Raw genomic sequence first — 17,778 nt, 5'->3', positions numbered from 1 at the left:
GTACACAAAAAAAAAATATGAATGTATGTACTTGTAAGTCGCTCTGGATAAGAGCGTCTGCTAAATGACTTAAATGTAATGTAAATGTAGATCCCAATTATTCGCAAAAGGAAGCGACGCAAAGGACGAAGAGCCGGATGCCTCGTCCGGACCCGCAGAAGGCAACTAGGAAAGCTGCCGTTATCGTCAATATTACTCGCCAACGTGCAATCATTGGACAATAAACTAGACGAGGTACGATCACGAATATCCTACCAACTGGACATCAAAAACTGTAATATCCTATGCTTCACGGAATCGTGGCTGAATGACGACATGGATATTCAGCTAGCGGGATACACGCTGCACCGGCAGGATAGAACAAGCACTCCAGTAAGACGAGGGGGGCGATCTGTGCATATTTGTAAACAGCTGGTGCACGAAATCTTAGGAAGTCTTTAGATTTTGCTCACCTGAAGTAGAGTATATTATGATAAAATGCAGGCCACACTACTTGCCTAGAGAGTTCTCAGTTATACTTTTCGTGGCTGTTTATTCACCACCACAGACAGATGCTGCAACTAAGACCGCACTCAGTCAGCTGTATAAAGAAATAAGCAAACAGGAAATCACTCACCCAGAGGCGGCGCTCCTAGTGGCCGGAGACTTTAATGCAGGGAAACTTAAATCAGTTCTACCAAATCTCTATCAACATGTTAAATGTGCAACCAGAGGGAAAATAATTCTAGATCACCTGTACTCCACACACACAGACGCGTACAAAGCTCTCCCTCGCCCTCTATTTTGTAAATCTGACCACAACTCTATCCTCCTGATTCCTGCTTACAAGCAAAAATTAAAGCAGGAAGCACCAGTGACTCGGTCTAAAAAAAATGGCCAGATGAAGCAGATACTAAACTACAGGACTGCTTTGCTATCACAGACTGGAACATGTTCCGGGATTCTTCCGATGACATTGAGGAATACACCACATCAGTCACTGGCTTTATCAATAAGTGCATTGATGACGTCGTCCCCACAGTTACTTTACGTACATACCCCAACCAGAAGCCATGGATTACAGGCAACATTCGCAATGAGCTAAAGTGTAGAGCTGCCGCTTTCAAGGTGTCTAACCCGGAAGCTTACAAGAAATGCCCTGCGACGAACCATCAAACAGGCAAAGCGTCAATACAGGGCTAAGATTGAATCATACTACACCGGCTCTGACAGGCCTTGCAAACTACAGACTACAAAGGGAAGCACAGCCGCGAGCTGCCCAGTGACACGAGCCTACCAGACAAGCTAAATGAATTCTATGCTCGCTTCGAGGCAAGCAACACTGAGGCATGCATGAGAGCATCAGCTGTTCCGGACGACTGTGATCACGCTCTCCGTAGCCGACGTGAGTAAGACCTTTAAACAGGTCAACATACACAAGGCTGCGGGGCCAGACGGATTACCAGGATGTGTGCTCCGGGCATGTGCTGACCAACTGGCAGGTGTCTTCACTGACATTTTGAACATGTCCCTGATTGAGTCTGTAATACCAACATGCTTCAAGCAGACCACCATAGTCCCTGTGCCCAAGAACACAAAGGCAACCTGCCTAAATGACTACAGACCCGTAGCACTCACGTCCGTAGCCATCAAGTGCTTTGAAAGGCTGGTAATGGCCTCACACCAACACCATCATCCCAGAAACTCTAGTCCCACTCCAATTTGCATACCGCCCAAACTGATCCACAGATGATGCAATCTCTATTGCACTCCACACTGCCCTTTCCCACCTGGACAAAAGGAACACCTATGTGAGAATGCTGTTCATTGACTACAGCTCAGCGTTCAACACCGTAGTACCCTCAAAGCTCATCACCAAGCTAAGGAACCTGGGACTAAACTGTATGCTGAACTTCCTGACAGGCCGCCCCCAGGTGGTGAGGGTAGATAGCAACACATCTGCCACGCTGATCCTCAACACTGGAGCTCCCCAGGGGTGCGTGCTCAGTCCCCTCCTGTACTCCGTGTTCACCCACGACTGCATGGCCAGGCACGACTCCAACACCATCATTAAGTTTGCTGACGACACAACAGTGGTAGGCCTGATCACCGACGACGACGAGACAGCCTATAGGGAAGAGGTCAGAGACCTGGCGGTGCCAGAATAACAACCTATCCCTCAACGTAACCAAGACTAAGGAGATGATTGTGGACTACAGGAAAAAGAGCACCGAACACGTCCCCATTCTCATCAACGGGGCTGTAGTGGAGCAGGTTGAGAGCTTCAAATTCCTTGGTGTCCACATCAACAAACTAGATTGGTCCAAACACACCAAGACTGTCGTGAATAGGGCACGATAAAGCCTATTGCCCCTCAGGAAACTAAAAAGATTTGGCATGGGTCCTGAGATCCTCAAAAGGTTCTACAGCTGCAACATCGAGAGCATCCTGACCGGTTGCATCACTGCCTGGTACGGCAATTGCTCAGCCTCCGACCGCAAGGCACTTCAGAGGGTAGAGCGTACGGCCCAGTACATCACTGCGGCAAAGCTGCTTGCCATCCAGGACCTCTACATCAGGCGGTGTCAGAGGAAGGCCCTAAAAATTGTCAAAGACCCCAGCCACCCCAGTCATAGACTGTCCTCTCTACTAACGCATGGTAAGCGGTACCAGAGTGCCAAGTCTAGGATAAAAAGGCTTCTCAACAGTTTTTACCACCAAGCCATAAGACTCCTGAACAGGTAACCAAATGTTTACCCGGACTATTTGCATTGTGTGCCCCCCCCCAACCCCTCTTTTACGCTGCTGCTACTCTCTGTTTATCTTATATGCATAGTCACTTTAACTATACATTCATGTACATACTACCTAAATTGGCCCGACCAACCAGTGCTCCCGCACATTGGCTAACCGGGCTATCCGCATTGTGTCCCACCACCCGCCAACCCCTCTTTTTACGCTTCTGCTACTCTGTTCATCATATATGCATAGTCACTTTAACGATACCGACATGTAGATACTACCTCAATAAGCCTGACTAACAGATGTCTGTATATAGCCTTGCTACTCTTTTTTCAAATGTCTTTTTACTGTTGTTTTTATTTCTTTACTAACCTACACACACCTTTTTTTCCGCACCATTGGTTAGAGCCTGTAAGTAAGCATTTCACTGTAAAGTCTACACCTGTTGTGTTCGGCGCACGTGACAAACTAACTTTGATTTGAAGAGAAAACTCCTTACAGAGACTGAGGCCAGCGACAGGCCCTGTGTGTAATGTTACTCAGCTGATATGTACAGGTATGCAGGTTTTTAAGACCGATTTTAATCCTCATCTTAAATTAACCAAGAGGTCACGGAATACTCACCTGAGAGACATTAACTTTAACACTCACCTCTTAACAGTCCAGATCATAGCAAAGTAAGGAATTCAAAAAACTATTTGGTCTGGAATGGGCCCGGGCCGTTGCCAATCCCCTACTCCAGGGATAGGCAACACTGGTCCAGGAGTGCCACAGGCACTATATTTTGTATTTATTTATCCGACCTGGAAACCTAGGCGGGTTTTAATTTAGGCAAACACTGAACTGGGCCCGGTTTCCCAAAAGCAAAATTCTTCGTTAGGATCAATAAGTAGCTAAGTGTGGTGCCTAGTTGGAATTAAATCCTGCAGTACCTCCGGCACTCAGGAACAGTTTCCTACCTCTCCCCAACTCCTAGACCCAGACCTCACGCCAACTCAAATAAATGACTAATCTGAGTCGAAGGAATTTTGGGATTATCAATAAATCTCCTGACAGTTGTGTGCTTTCAAGAGAAGTCAGAGGACTCACTAACAACCTTAAATGGAGAAGACTTGTCTGTGATCAGACACTCACACTGAAATCTGGGACTTCAGAAACAGAAAGCGGGTTGGTGGTAGTTAATAAAGTTGTATGCTTTAAATACAAAGTGACAGACCGTCAGAGACAATGGAAAGTGCAGATAATTCCAATGTTGCCGTAAATTGGTTTGTGGGCACTCACCTTGTAAATCCTCTGTGTTCTATGAGTTTCACGTCCTAAAGATCCCGTGTCTGGGTATTCCTTATGACAAAGACAATGGGGACATGATGCTATGTATTCTACAGGACCTGAGATGGGATATTACATGGTTGTATAACAGGGGTTTATAATCGTCGCTGTACAATGCTTTGTCAATACGAAAAATAAAAAGACTTACCACTGTAAGTGTAATAAAATATGTCACTTTTAATAAAAACTGAACAAAATAACAAAACAATGTTAAAATAACTTGCATCTATAACACTACCACACATTATGCATCGCACACTTCATACAGTATAAGCAGCCAGACAACAGCAATTATTTACATGACAATATTGTTACACCAGAGGCACACCAGGGGTCAGTTTTCATGCCACACTTATATCAGTAACACACAGGGGGGCACACAATGCCTTCCAGCGGATGCTCATCATAAGAGGATGTGTGACAGTAGGTTCTGTTAGATTGGAAAATACGAGATGTGGACGGCTATTCAACGCTGGCGTAGATGACTTCTGAGCATCTGTTGAATGGCATTGGGCACACTTTAATAAACATACATTTTTAAGGGCTATTGCTGTTAATTCTCCATTGCAATGACATGTAAATGTAAATCATGATAGGAAAACCATGTCATATTCATTTAGTTATTGACCGTAGATAGACTAATGTATGGGTCTACTGCCTTTTACTCACAGGAAATAACTACTTGAGACAGTACATCAAATTTACTATATGAATGTTAGGATTAAAATTGTAGGATTACATGCAGACATACAGATTAGGTCAAGTGAAAGCCATTCCTTTTTTTTGTCTTAATTCCACCCACTTCAGAGTATTAGTGGTAACTACTACTAGCATCACAGCTTGCTGGAATTGAGGTAGTTACTAGATGACCTCACCACTCAATTCTGAATTTCTTCAGTGCCTAATTAACATGATTTGCTTACTGAAATGGTCAATTAACAAATTACTAAATAAATCACTATGGACGTGTGGCATTCACAAGCTTACAGCATTATACCTATGTACACTAAAAATCAACACTCGTAGAAGCAAAACGATTGAATCGTTAGAAGCGTAACTAACACTCACAGTGATAACGAGTAAACAAAAAAAAATGTTTCATTAAATCGTTGTTTTGTTATGGCTTTTCATAGTAGTCGGTACTTTGAATTGTAGAAGCATTTCACATTCAACAGACAAAATAATTAAAACACACAGGTTTTACAATACAAACATATCATTTGGTCCATTTTGATAATAATACCTTACTATGATTGGCATATATGTTTAGGACAATAAATAGTTTGACAGTGAAAAGACAATCTTTTAACTGTTTAAAAATGTATTTAAATCAAGATGGAGTTTAATTTCACCCATATTGCTGATAGTGCGACTTAAGTGCAATTACTAAAAAGAAAGTATGAGGACAATAATATTCAATCCATGAAATAGAATTGCCATTTTTCATACCAGTCAAAAACAGAAAATCCATTTGGGCGCAGAGACTTAAAATGTTTGCACTTAAGTCAAAAGAACAAACTACACCGGTCATGCGATTGGTCTGTCCTTCTCTATTATAATGAGATAGGGAGGGGGGGTGGGGGGGGGAGATAATATGGACACTCAGCTATCAGATAGTATCGTTAGCGTAGATAGAATATGTGCATATGTGGTAGCTGAGTATTACAAGACGACTGTCATTTCCTGAAGTGGATGTAAGCTATAGACATACCAACACATTGCAAATCATGTCTATTCTATTCGACAGTGCTTCAAAAGTAAATGTCATTCTCCCAGGAGTATTTGCAACCTTACAGTATGTACAGAATTAAAAGGTAACTGATCTTATAACTATTGAAGCAAAGATGTCAGCACTTCTTCTCTGTGTTATGTACATAATTCCCACCTTTCGATACACAGCAAGGGAATAGTAGTAAATCAAATGCCCAATATTAAAAAAAAAAAAATTGTTCATAGCGCTACTTACACTGGATAGTTCATAAATGCTTAGAACTTAGGGAAGAAATGTCTGTGATGGAAGACTTAAGATAATATTTCCGCCTCGTATAATTGCAAATTGACAGGTACAGTATATAGCCTAAATTATCTTGACCTAATACAAGGAATTTTAAATCAAAAATACTTTGTTACTCAAAGGCCAAAGCAAAATCACAAATCTTTATAATGTAATATCAGCCAATCAATATGTATGGGTCTACAAGACATGGCAATCGTATTTCTATGAAATGAGACTGGCAAGGTACTAAGCATGGCTGGTGAACCTAGCTCATACACTATTATTGGTCATTTATAAATACTGTAATATTGCCTTTCTCTCCCAAAGTATATCAACATCCTTGAAGTTGATAAAACACAAATATGACCAAAACAAAAGAATGAATCAGATGAACAAATAGAATGCAAACCGACATCTCAACTACACCAACCAAGCAGTACTAGATGAACTATAGCCTAATTCATTTTTTTATTGACGGATGATTCTGAGAGGTGGACGCTCTCAACCCGCCATTTATGGATAAGAACAGGAAGTAGGAAGTGGTGCACAGGAAGCTCCCGCTCTGTGGGTTGAATGAGCGCGTCCTGTAAAATAATGGTATTTTGGAGCTCTTCTGGAGGTCGATGGCTGACAGTAGGCGGATGGATATGGGGAGTCTGTTGAAGTTAGTCGGAGAAGAGGCTGGCGAAGGACTGGCGCAGGCTGCGGATGGTCTCTGCCTTGGCCTCATCGTCCGTGGCGTTCCCTTTCAGGGTCTCAGTGAAGGTGTTGGTGAGCGACTGGGATTTGCTGCAAGGCGCGAAAGTGAGAGTGAGGCTGAGGCCTGAGGGGCATGCAACATGGAGAAGGTGGATGTATGTGCGTGCATTCATGCATGCGCATGTGTGAAGAGGGGCGAGGGGATCGTATTCTGCCAAACTGCAAAGTTTGATCAACAGAGGCTGGCCAATGACACACACAATAGGGAATAAACTAGTGCACTTTGCTCTCTAAAGCCAACAACATTTTTTACAAAGGAGCTTAATCTTAGAAGACACATGTTAATGTTTATTATAGCAAAGCCAATGACTGTACATGGACAGAAATAGTCAAACTTTAGAAGTGTATCCGAGCCAGGAAGCAAACTGAGGAATGGTTGGAGAAATCTAGTTGCAAATTGCTCAACCGACAACCCCTTTGCCATGTACAGCCAATCCACATTGAACTAGGGAGGAGTTACGAGAGAATCAAAACTCAAGAGGTAGTTTCACTTTTATCACATTATTTTCTGAAGAGGTGGCTGGAGCTGAGCATCCTGTAAATGCAGGCCATTATTAACAGCCATTAAACAGGAACAAAAGTTGGCATGTCAGAGATTATAATAGAGTATTTTTGTAAACAGGAAGTGTCGAGCTACAGGAGCATGTACGGTAAAATCTTTATACAATGTCTCCATCTAGCAGCCGTTTGTGGCATCTGCACAGATCTGCTCCAAGTAGATATATTCCTAGTACACACCCAGAAGGTTTTAATGATCAGACGACAGGTTTTCACAGAACTTTTACTAGAGATCTTGTACTTAGCACAGTAGATTTCTTTACAATTCTAATTAAGCAATAAGGACCGAGGAGGTGTGGTATATGGCCAATAAGACATTATAAACTGGGTGGTTCGAGCCCTGAATGCTGATTGGCTGAAAGCCGTGGTACATAACATCGTATACCACGAGTATGACAAAATATACATTTTTACTGTTGTAATTATGTTGGTAACCAGTTTATAATAGCAATAAGGCACTTTGGGGGTTTGTGGTATATGGCCAACATACCACGGCTAAGGTCTGTATCCAGGCACTCCGCGTTGAGTCGTGCTTATGAACAGCCCTCAGTCATGGTATATTAGCCATATAACACACCCCCTTATGCCTTAATTATATTCTTCTGTGGAGATAGTATTAGTATTACACACCCGTGATAACATCAGCCTTGATCATGGAAATTAGATTTGAGGCATTTGATCACTTACTTCAGTTGAGGAGGTTGTTTCTGGGTGCCAGGGCCGGTGGCGGCGGGAGGTGGGATGGGTCCTGGCTGGAAGGCCTGGCTGGGAGAGGTGTTAGCTGAGCGGGCTCGCTGAGGAGAACCCTGGGCTGACTGGGAGGGAGAACCAGAGCCAGAGCGATGCCCACCTGCAGAGCGAACACACACTCATGTTTCGTCTCAGACTCATTGAACTACTATGTGTATTTCTCAACACTATCATAATATTCATATTCACCACAACAGCAATCACTTGTTGTAGCAATCAAACTGGTGATATGATGTCGATGGAGGTCTCTTTACCTTGGGCCCTTCTTGGCTGGGTCGTCTGTGGCTGTGAAATGAAAAGCATTGAAAATGGACAGTAATAGTGCATGATGCATGGTTGGTTTGATATACTCCCTACACAAGGGCTTATTTGAAGCAATTGTTCATTACTTTTGAGATCGAATCTACATAATCAATTCAAATGCAAATCCATAATAGTGTTACACTCTGGAGAAGAGGTGAAAGAGATTTACCTTCACAGCACTGGGCTGTGGTGTGTTGATACCGAGCAGCACGCTGCACATCTTATTGATCACTAGATCAGTGATCAGCTGCCTGTCCTCCTCCACGTGCTCACCAATCAGAGGCATGGAACTGTCCATCACCTAGATGACACAGGAGAGGTACACCAATCAGAGTGAAGAACAACACGGACAGTATAAGCAGGGATTCTGGACTGACTCAATGCAAGTAAATGGAAATTTCACTGTAAATCCATTCAACATGATTGACTTCATTCTTGCCACTAGAGAGCGGTATTGTACATCTTATTTGAGTAGCTAGGCCTAATGAAGATGGTGAGGGGGTGAAACCATTACAGTTTTGATGTTAGAGCACAGTGATTAAAGGAGTCTATTGACCGCTGAAATGTGTATACAGTACTATAGGCATAAACATGAGAGATATGACTTCCCCCATATTATTACATCAAAAATATTACGGTCATTATTTTAGTACATTTAGTACTTATTTCATAACTTATGGGTGGACACTGGATATCAGGACATGGCACGGCCACATAGATAATTGACTCAACATCGTAGCATTTCAACTCACAACACATGAGCTTTGTTTGAAACCATCTCCGCAAAGCAGGTGGCTCTCCACCGATCCAACAGCCATGCTTTCCTCCGCATGAGAGGGTTGTGCCAATGCCGCGCCAAATGAGAACCAAAACAAACAGAGGAAAGCGTGTCTCACAGGCTGAGGGAGAGAACGGAGGGAACACTTTGCCAGCAACATGCATGTGTTGTGTCCCCAGAGCGGTATCAGGACGCTGCACGCATTGTGGCCAGATCACACTGTAAACAGACAGAAGTCCTTTCATCCATGTGCCCCTTGTACACAGGAAAGTGTGTGTGTGTGTGTGTGTGTGTGTGTGTGCGCGCACAGCTGGGAGATGGGTAGAAGGAAGAGAACTGGGCGGGTGATGTGCCTGTTGGTGTTGCCCCTTATTCATAACCAGTGGTGTAAAGTACTTAAGTAGTACTTTCAATTTTTTTTACTTAAGTAGTTTTTTGGGGTATCTGTAATATACTTTACTATTTATATTTTACACAACTTTTACTTCACCACATTCCTAAAGAATATTATGTACTTTTTACTCCATACATTTTCCCTGTCACACAAAAGTATTCGTTACATTTTGAATGCTTAGCAGAACAGGAAAATGGTCTAATTCTCACACTTATCAAGAGAACATCCCTACTGCCTCTGATCTGACGGACTCACTAAACACACGCTTCGTTTGTAAATTATGTCTAAGTGTTGGAGCGTGCCCCTGGCTATCTGTAAACAAAAAAAACAAGAAAATGATGAGGTCTGGTTTGCTTAATAAGGAATTAGAAATGATTTATACTTGTACTTTTGATACTTAAGTATATTTAAAACCACTTTTAGACTTTACCTCAAGTATGACAATTGGGTACTTTTTCCACCTCTGGACAACCATAAGGGACTGGGACTGAGACTGGGACTGAGCCCTGGAGGACTGGCAGCTGCAGCCGGGACCCACTGCAAGCCAGGAGCCACTTCAAATGTGGTGCAGTGGCAGCCAGAGTACCGGTTACACCCTGGTGATTTATTGGGATATAGAATCATCTAGCAGATGACAAGGCTGCAGTTAGTTGCCCTTTAGTATTAGAACATGGAGGAGAGGTGTTGTTTTTCTCCTCTTTTATTGGGCTGCAGTGTTCTTTCCTGCTGCTGGTCTGGACACTGTGTTCTGGAATGGAAAGATTAACTGTTGGAAATGGTGAACTCTGTACTTGGCCGGACAATACAGAAACTCCAAAGAGGCTATTGTTGTTTGTTTACTTTAGCTAAGTGATTTCTATGACAGTGTGCAACATTTTTTATGTGAAATGGCAAGTGCCAGATGTACGCCTAAGTATATGTGCCAAAATTCTCACACAGTTATTAAACTATCCATGCAAACGATTTCCGTTGAATACTGCTAGTAATACATGGAACTTATATAGCACTTTAAGGACCCAAAGTCGCTTTACAATTATAGAAACGAAAAACAACAACAAAACAGGAGTCAAATCAAAAGATCAGACTAAACCTTAATAAATGTATCAATGTATGAGGAGGGTTGGGATTTGAACCTGGTTTGGGTAAGTGGTAGGGTAAGGGTTAGGTACTGCTCAGTATGGTGAAGAGAGGAGTGTCTTAGTAGTGTATTTCTTTGCGTGTGTGTGTGTGTGTGTGTGTGTGTGTGTGTGTGTGTGTGTGTGTGTGTGTGTGTGTGTGTGTGTGTGTGTGTGTGTGTGTGTGTGTATATATATATACATGTGTGTGTGCTGGGGGGGGGGGGGTCTTACGGGTAGGCCTTGTCAAAGAGGTGGGGCTTTAGGAGGGCCTGAAAGACAGTGATGGACTCCGAGTCACAGATGGCTGGAGGCTGGAGCAACCCTGGAGAAGCCCCTGTCGCCAAGATGCTGTCAGGACTTAGTGTTGGTGAGGAGTTGGGCTGCAGAGTTTTTGAACCACTTGGAGCTTATGGAGGGAGTTTGAGTTGATGCTGGAGGGTACTGAGATGCAGTAGTCAAGACGGGAGGAGATGAATGCATATATGAGGGTTTCAGCGACAGGACGGGAGAAGAAGGACCTGACCGTGGCAATGTTACAGAGGTGGAAGAATGAGGTTTAAAGAGCCTGTCTTATGTGGTAGTCAAATGAAAGGGTGGAGTCCAGGATGACGCCAAGGTTTCGTGCATAGAGGGAGAGCGAGACAGTGGTGTCGTCAATGGTGAGGGTGCCAGCTTTGGTGAGGGTGGAGAAGTTCTGTTTTATCACTGTTGAGCCTAAGGAAGTTTTGTTTTTATTGTAGAGGCAGGATTCAATGTTCGTCAGAGGTGGGTTGAGGAGGGATTTGGTGCCGAGGTAGATCTGGGTGTCATCGGCATAGAAGTGGAAGTCAAGGTTGATGTGATGGAGGATCTGACCAAGAGGGAGGATGTAAATGAGTAAGGGTCCCAGCACAGAGCCCTTGGGAACACCCTGTATAACTGCAGCTGAGTCTGAGGTGTGGCCATTGAGGGAGATGTTGTGCATCCGGTTTGTGAGGTATGATTGTAGCTAGGCTCTCCAGCCTGGTGAGGAGGATCTGATGGCTCACTGTGTCAAAAGTGGCAATCCGGTCAAGGAGAATCAGGATGTTGAGGGCACCAGCATCAGCAGAGATGAGGTCATTGATAACTTTGAGGAGTGCAGTTTCAATACTGTGGAGGGGCGGAAACCAGACCGGAGAGACTCAAACAGGTTGTTGATTAGCAGGTGGGTTTGTAAATGGGAGGCAACTGTAGGTTCTGGAGTCTTGGCAAGGAAGGGGAGGTTGGAAATGGGGTGGAAGTTATTGAGGATGGTAGTGTCCAGTCCTGGCTTTTTTAAGATTGAGGTGACTGCAGCTGTTTTGTAGTTGGAGGGGACAGTTCCGTGGGCGAGGGAGAGGTTGACAATGTGTGTGATATATGGACAGAGAACAGGCAGGCAGGCTTTGATGAGAACAGTGGGGAGATGATCCATGGAGGAAGTTGTAGACTTGGAATACATGAGTTTTGACAAGTTTTTAGATATAAGGAGAGTCAAATGGGGCAAATTCAGAGAGTCAGGTTTCAGGTGTGACGGTTGGAAGGTTAACAGGGAGAGGGGTGGCTGAGGGAGATTGATCAGTCAGTAATGAGTTGATTTTGGTGATCTTGTCCTTGAAAACCTGAAGGAAGGAGTTGCAGAGTTCAGTGGAGGGAGTAGAGAAGGTGTCATCACGGGGCTGAAGTAGTTTGAGAAGTAGGTGGACCTGGCAGCACGGAGGGCATCTCTGTAGGTGGAGAGGTGTAGTTTGTAGGCCTCAGCGTGGACAGTGAGGCCAGACTTCCTGCTCGCTTCACAGGGCATGGACCTCAGGGGTAAACCATGGGGAAGAGGAGACCGGTTTAGTTTGGAGGGGGGCCAGAGAGTTGAGGGAGTCAGATAGAGCAGTATTGAATTGGGCAGCTTGTTCATTAGGTGAGTTGGGGGTGTGGTCAAGGGGCAGGGCAGAGCAAATGGCTTCAGAGTTGGAGGGGGTCAACAACTTTGATGTTGCGGAAAGAGATGAGGCGTTTGCCAGTGTTGTGAGTATGAGGTAAGTGAGAAATTAAGGATTGTGTGGTCAGAGGGGAAAATATGAGTTAGGTTGAGGCCAACAGAGCAGATGAGGTCAAGTATGTGTCCATTGATGTGAGTTGGAAAATTGACATCTTGGGTAATATTGAAACGGTCCAGAACAGCAATGAAAACAGAGGCAAGTTTTTAGTTTGATGTGTCCACATGAATATTCATAACACTAAGCAACAGTAAGCAGGGGGGGTTTGTAAGCAATGTATTCAAATGAGGAGACAGTCGGGAGAGACAGTTCAGTCATTTACAGACAGTAGGGAGAGACAGTAGGTTATTTAGATTTTAGAGTTGTACAGTACAGCGAGGCCACCACCACGGCTGGTGGTGCGGAGGTGACACAGGTAGCCATAACCAGCGGGAGTAGCTTGGTTAAGAGAAAATAAATCACCAGTGTGTTGCCAAGTTTCAGTTAGGAGGAGCTTGTTGTCAGATATAAGTTCATGGAGCAAGGGGACTTTCATTGTTCATTGATCGAGTGTTGAGGAGAGCAAAGTTAGTATTGTTAGGTGAGTTTCTGGATAGTGGTAGGCAGTCATGGTTTACAGTGCCAGATGATGGTTTGAAATTCAAATGCTCCCTCAATTGACTTTTTTTTTTGTTGCATGAAAAGCATAATTCCCATGGTTCCATGTGACTCCTATACGATACAGTCAACCGGTCTTCCCAATGACATCACAATCTAATCTGATACAAAACATATCTGCTATATGATGTCTGTAATATCACAACAAAGGCCAACATAAAGATATGCTATATGGGTCATTCCATTAAAAGAAAAGTGCCTGCTTGCCTCCCTTTGATATTTTCAGTAGAAATTGTGTACCAATATTTAAAATTCTGTTATATTAAATGAAGTGCCTTAATATAAACCACATGGAGAACTCAATAAATCCAAATTTTAATATGAATGAAAACTAGCATTTTGTCTTGTCCCTTCATGCATCCTCTGTGATTATAGGAATATTTTATCCCACTTAACCCCAAAGTATTTACCATTATTGTAAAGCCCTCATTATTTTGTTGCATTGACAGTCATTTCTGATGATTAATTTAATGTGATTACCGATTCTTTTTAAGTCCATCCATTATTTTAAGGTCAACCCTGTTACGTGAACTAAACTCTCGCTTTAATATGGTGGTACTATTCCTTTTTAAATATTTTTCAAAAGAAACATTTAATATCTAATAGTCAAATCATGGTGTAAAAGCAGTGAGCTGGTTCTACTCTTTTTGGCCATTTCTGGTGTTTTGTGGTGGAAAGTGTGTCAAGTGTAACCCGTCAACGCTATTATTACCCATAGATTAGTCTCGTGTTGCCATACCTCCAAAATCATGTCGTTGACACCCCTCCCTTGGAAGGCTGGAGAATTTTGTATTGCAAAAACAGGTTTCAAGAACCCTCCCCCACACGCGCGTACAAGGGGGTGCTGTGTGTTATGTGCGTCACTGTTTTCCGTCCGGGTAGTTGTTGCTCATGCTAGTTTTAAGTGCTCGTTTTGAGGGTATCAAGTGTGGATTATATTTATTGAAAGTGAGTTATGCTGGTAAAGTCAAACGTCACAACACGTTCTAAACCACTCTGGTGACAAACACACTTTTGTCCTTGTCTCCATTCGTCCACATGGTTGCGCTTTGCTACCACCGACAATAATCGTGAAGATTGCCTATTATTTTGTTTTTGTAAGGACCCAAAAAACAGAGGCAGTGTGAACTGTATTATTAGCTAGCTTTGTAAGATAACTAAATTGAGGTGCTAGCTAACTTTACACACTGTTTAGCTAAGTGAATTAAATGTCATCAGCTAGCTAACTTTCTATTTGCTAGCTATCTTGACATAATCATAGTAAATTAAAAACAGTCTCCAAATGCATTAGTAGATCACATCCATGTAAGAGCATGAAGTTGCCACTCCAGCTGTCAGTAAAGTCTCAGTGTAAGCTGCTGGATAGGGCAGGTCATATTGTGGGAGGACATGAAAAATATTTTCAAAATTTTGGGGAAAATATATAAAAAATAAAACATACCTTATAAGTATTCAAACCCTTTGCTATGAGACTCAATTCAGCTTAGGTGCATCCTGTTTTCATTGATCATCCTTGAGATGATTCTACAACTTGATTGGAGTCCACCGGTGGTAAATTCAATTGATTGGACATGATTTGGAAAGGCACACACCTGTCTATATAAGGTCCCACAGTTGACAGTGCATGTCAGAGCAAAAACAAAGCCATGAGGTCGAAGGAATTGTCCGTAGAGTACCGAAACAGGATTGTGTCAAGGCAGAGATATGGGGAAGGGTACAAAAACATTTCTGCAACATTGAAGGTCCCCAAGACTTCCATCATTCTTAAATGGAGGAAGTTTGGACCGCCAGGCCAAACTGAGCAATCGGAGGAGAAGGACCTTGGTCAGGGAGGTGACCAAGAACCCGATGATCACTGACAAAGCTCCAGAGTTCCTCTGTGGAAATAGGAGAACCTTCCAGAAGGACAACCATCTCTGCAGTACTACACCAATCAGGACTTTATGGTAGTGGCCAGACAGAAGACACTCCTCAATAAAAGGCACATGACATCCCACTTGCCAAAAGGCACCTGAAGGACTCTCATCAGACCATGAAACAAGATTCTCTGGTCCCATGAAACTAAGATTGAACTTTTTGGCCTGAATGCCAAGCGTCACATCTGGAGGAAACCTGGCACCATCACTGAAGCATAGTGGTGGCAGCATCAAGCTGCAGTGATGTTTTTCAGCAGCAGGGACTGGGAGACTAGTCAGGATGGGGGGAAGATGAACGGAGCAAAGTAGAGAGAGATCCTTGATAAAAACCTGCTCCAGGACCTCAGACTGGGCGAAGGTTCACCTTCCAACAGGACAACGAGCCTAAGCACACAGCCAAGACAACACAGGAGTGGCCTTGGGACAAGTCTCTGAATGTCCTTGAGCGGCCCAGCCAGAGCCCGGACTTGAACCCAATCAAACATCTCTGGAGACCTGAAAATAGCTGTGCAGCGACGCACCCCATCCAACCTGAGAGCTAGAGAGGATCTGCAGAGAAGAATGGGAAAAACTCCCCAAATACAGGTGTGCCAAGCTTGTAGCGTCATACCCAAGAAGAGGCTGTAATCGCTGCCAAAGGTGCTTCAAAAAAGGGTCTGAATACAGATGTAAATGTGATATACAGTTGAACTCGGAAGTTTACATACACCTTAGACAAATCCATTTCAACTCAGTTTTTCACAATTCCTGACATTTAATCCTAGTAACCATTCCCTGTCTTAGGTCAGTTAGGATCACTTTATTTTAAGAATGTGAAATGTCAGAATAATAGGAGAGAGAATGATTTATTTCAGCTTCACATTCCCAGTGGGTCAGAAGTTTACATACACTCAATTAGTATTTGGTAGCATTGCCTTTAAATAGTTTAACTTAGGTCAAGTGTTTCAGGTAGTCTTCCACAAGCCCCCCACAATAAATTGGGTGAATTTTGGCCCATTCCTCCTGACAGAGCTGGTGTAACTGAGGCAGGTTTGTTGACGTCCTTGCTCGCACAGGCTTTTTCAGTTCTGCCCACAAATTTTCTATGGGATTGAGGTCAGGGCTTTGTAATGGCCACTCCAATACCTTGACTTTGTTGTCCTTAAACCATTTTGCCACAACTTTGCAAGTATGCTTGTGGCCATGGTCCATTTGGAAGACCCATTTGCGACCAAGCTTTAACTTCCTGACTGATGTCATGAGATGTTGCTTAAATGTATCCAAATAATTTCCCTCCCTCATGATGCCATCTATTTTGTGAAGTGCACCAGTCAATCCTGCAGCAAAGCACCCCCACAACATGATTCTGCCACCCCCGTGCTTCACGGTTGGGACGATGTTCTTTGGCTTGCAAGCCCCCCCCTTTTTCCTCCAAACATAACAATGGTCATTATGGCCAAAGAGTTCTATTTTTGTTTCAGCAGACCAGAGGACATTTCTCCAAAAAGTACAATCTTTGTACCCATGTGCAGTTGCAAACCGTAGTCTGGCTTTTTTATGGCGGTTTTGGAGCAGTTGCTTCTTCCTTGCTGAGCGGCCTTTAAGGTTATGTCCATATAGGACTCGTTTTACTGTGGATATAGATACTTTTGTACCCGTTTCCTCCAGCATCTTCACAAGGTCCTTTGCTGTTGTTCTGGGATTGATTTGCACTTTTCCCACCAAAGTTTATACTTGCATACTATTGTTTGTACAGATGAACGTGGTACCTTCAGGCATTTGGAAATTGCTCTCAAGGATGAACCAGACTTGTGGAGGTCTACAATTTTTTTTTCAGAGGTCTTGGGTGATTTCTTTTTATTATCCCATGATGTCAAGCAAAGAGGCAAAGAGTTTGAAGGTAGGCCTTGAAATACATCCACAGGTACACCTACAATTGACTCAAATTATGTCAATTAGCCTATCAGAAGCTTCTAAAGCCATGACATCATTTTCTGGAATTTTCCAAGATGTTTAAAAAGGCACATCACCTTAGAGTATGTAAACTTCTGACCCACTGGAATTGTGATAGTGAATTATAAGTGAAATAATCTGCCTAAAACAATTACTTGTGTCATGTACAAAGTAGATGCCCTAACCATCTTGTCAAAACTGTAGTTGGTTAACAAGACATTTGCGGAGAGGTTGAAAAACAAGATTTAATGACTCAAACTTAAGTGTACGTAAACCTCCGACTTCAACTGTATATATGTTTTATATATTTACTAACATTTCTAAAAGCCTGTTTTTGCTTTGTCATTATGGGGCATTGTGTGTAGATTGAGGGGAAAAACTAATACAAAATGTGGAAAAAGTCAAGGGTCTGATTACTTTCCGAATGCACTGTATGTTAGCAAATGTTGTATACAAAAAAATACAGTTAAACATCAGTGTATAAACCTATTACAATTGGATCAGGCCAACCCTGCTGGAGGTCTGCTGGGTGTCCAGGGTTCCGTTTAGTCCATCAATAACACACCCGATTCA

General features: G+C 43.1%; 1 protein-coding gene across 1 annotated transcript in view; it reads right to left on the bottom strand.

Moving 5' to 3' along the window:
- Positions 1 to 4,207: 4,207 nt before the first annotated feature.
- LOC129865325 (synapsin-3-like) overlaps positions 4,208 to 17,778 on the bottom strand; it is a 124,944-nt gene continuing 111,373 nt past the window's right edge. Inside the window, exons 11-14 of the mRNA XM_055938011.1 lie at positions 8,586 to 8,717; positions 8,368 to 8,398; positions 8,051 to 8,213; positions 4,208 to 6,835 (exon numbers count right to left, since the gene is read on the bottom strand). Coding sequence (XP_055793986.1) covers positions 6,712 to 6,835; positions 8,051 to 8,213; positions 8,368 to 8,398; positions 8,586 to 8,717 — 450 coding nt within the window. The 3' untranslated portion in view covers positions 4,208 to 6,711. The remainder of the gene's footprint in view (positions 6,836 to 8,050; positions 8,214 to 8,367; positions 8,399 to 8,585; positions 8,718 to 17,778) is intronic.

The sequence above is a fragment of the Salvelinus fontinalis genome, chromosome 11, assembly GCF_029448725.1.
Source record: "Salvelinus fontinalis isolate EN_2023a chromosome 11, ASM2944872v1, whole genome shotgun sequence".
NCBI classification, from domain to species: domain Eukaryota; kingdom Metazoa; phylum Chordata; class Actinopteri; order Salmoniformes; family Salmonidae; genus Salvelinus; species Salvelinus fontinalis.
This window is presented reverse-complemented; position numbering and strand designations above follow the sequence as displayed.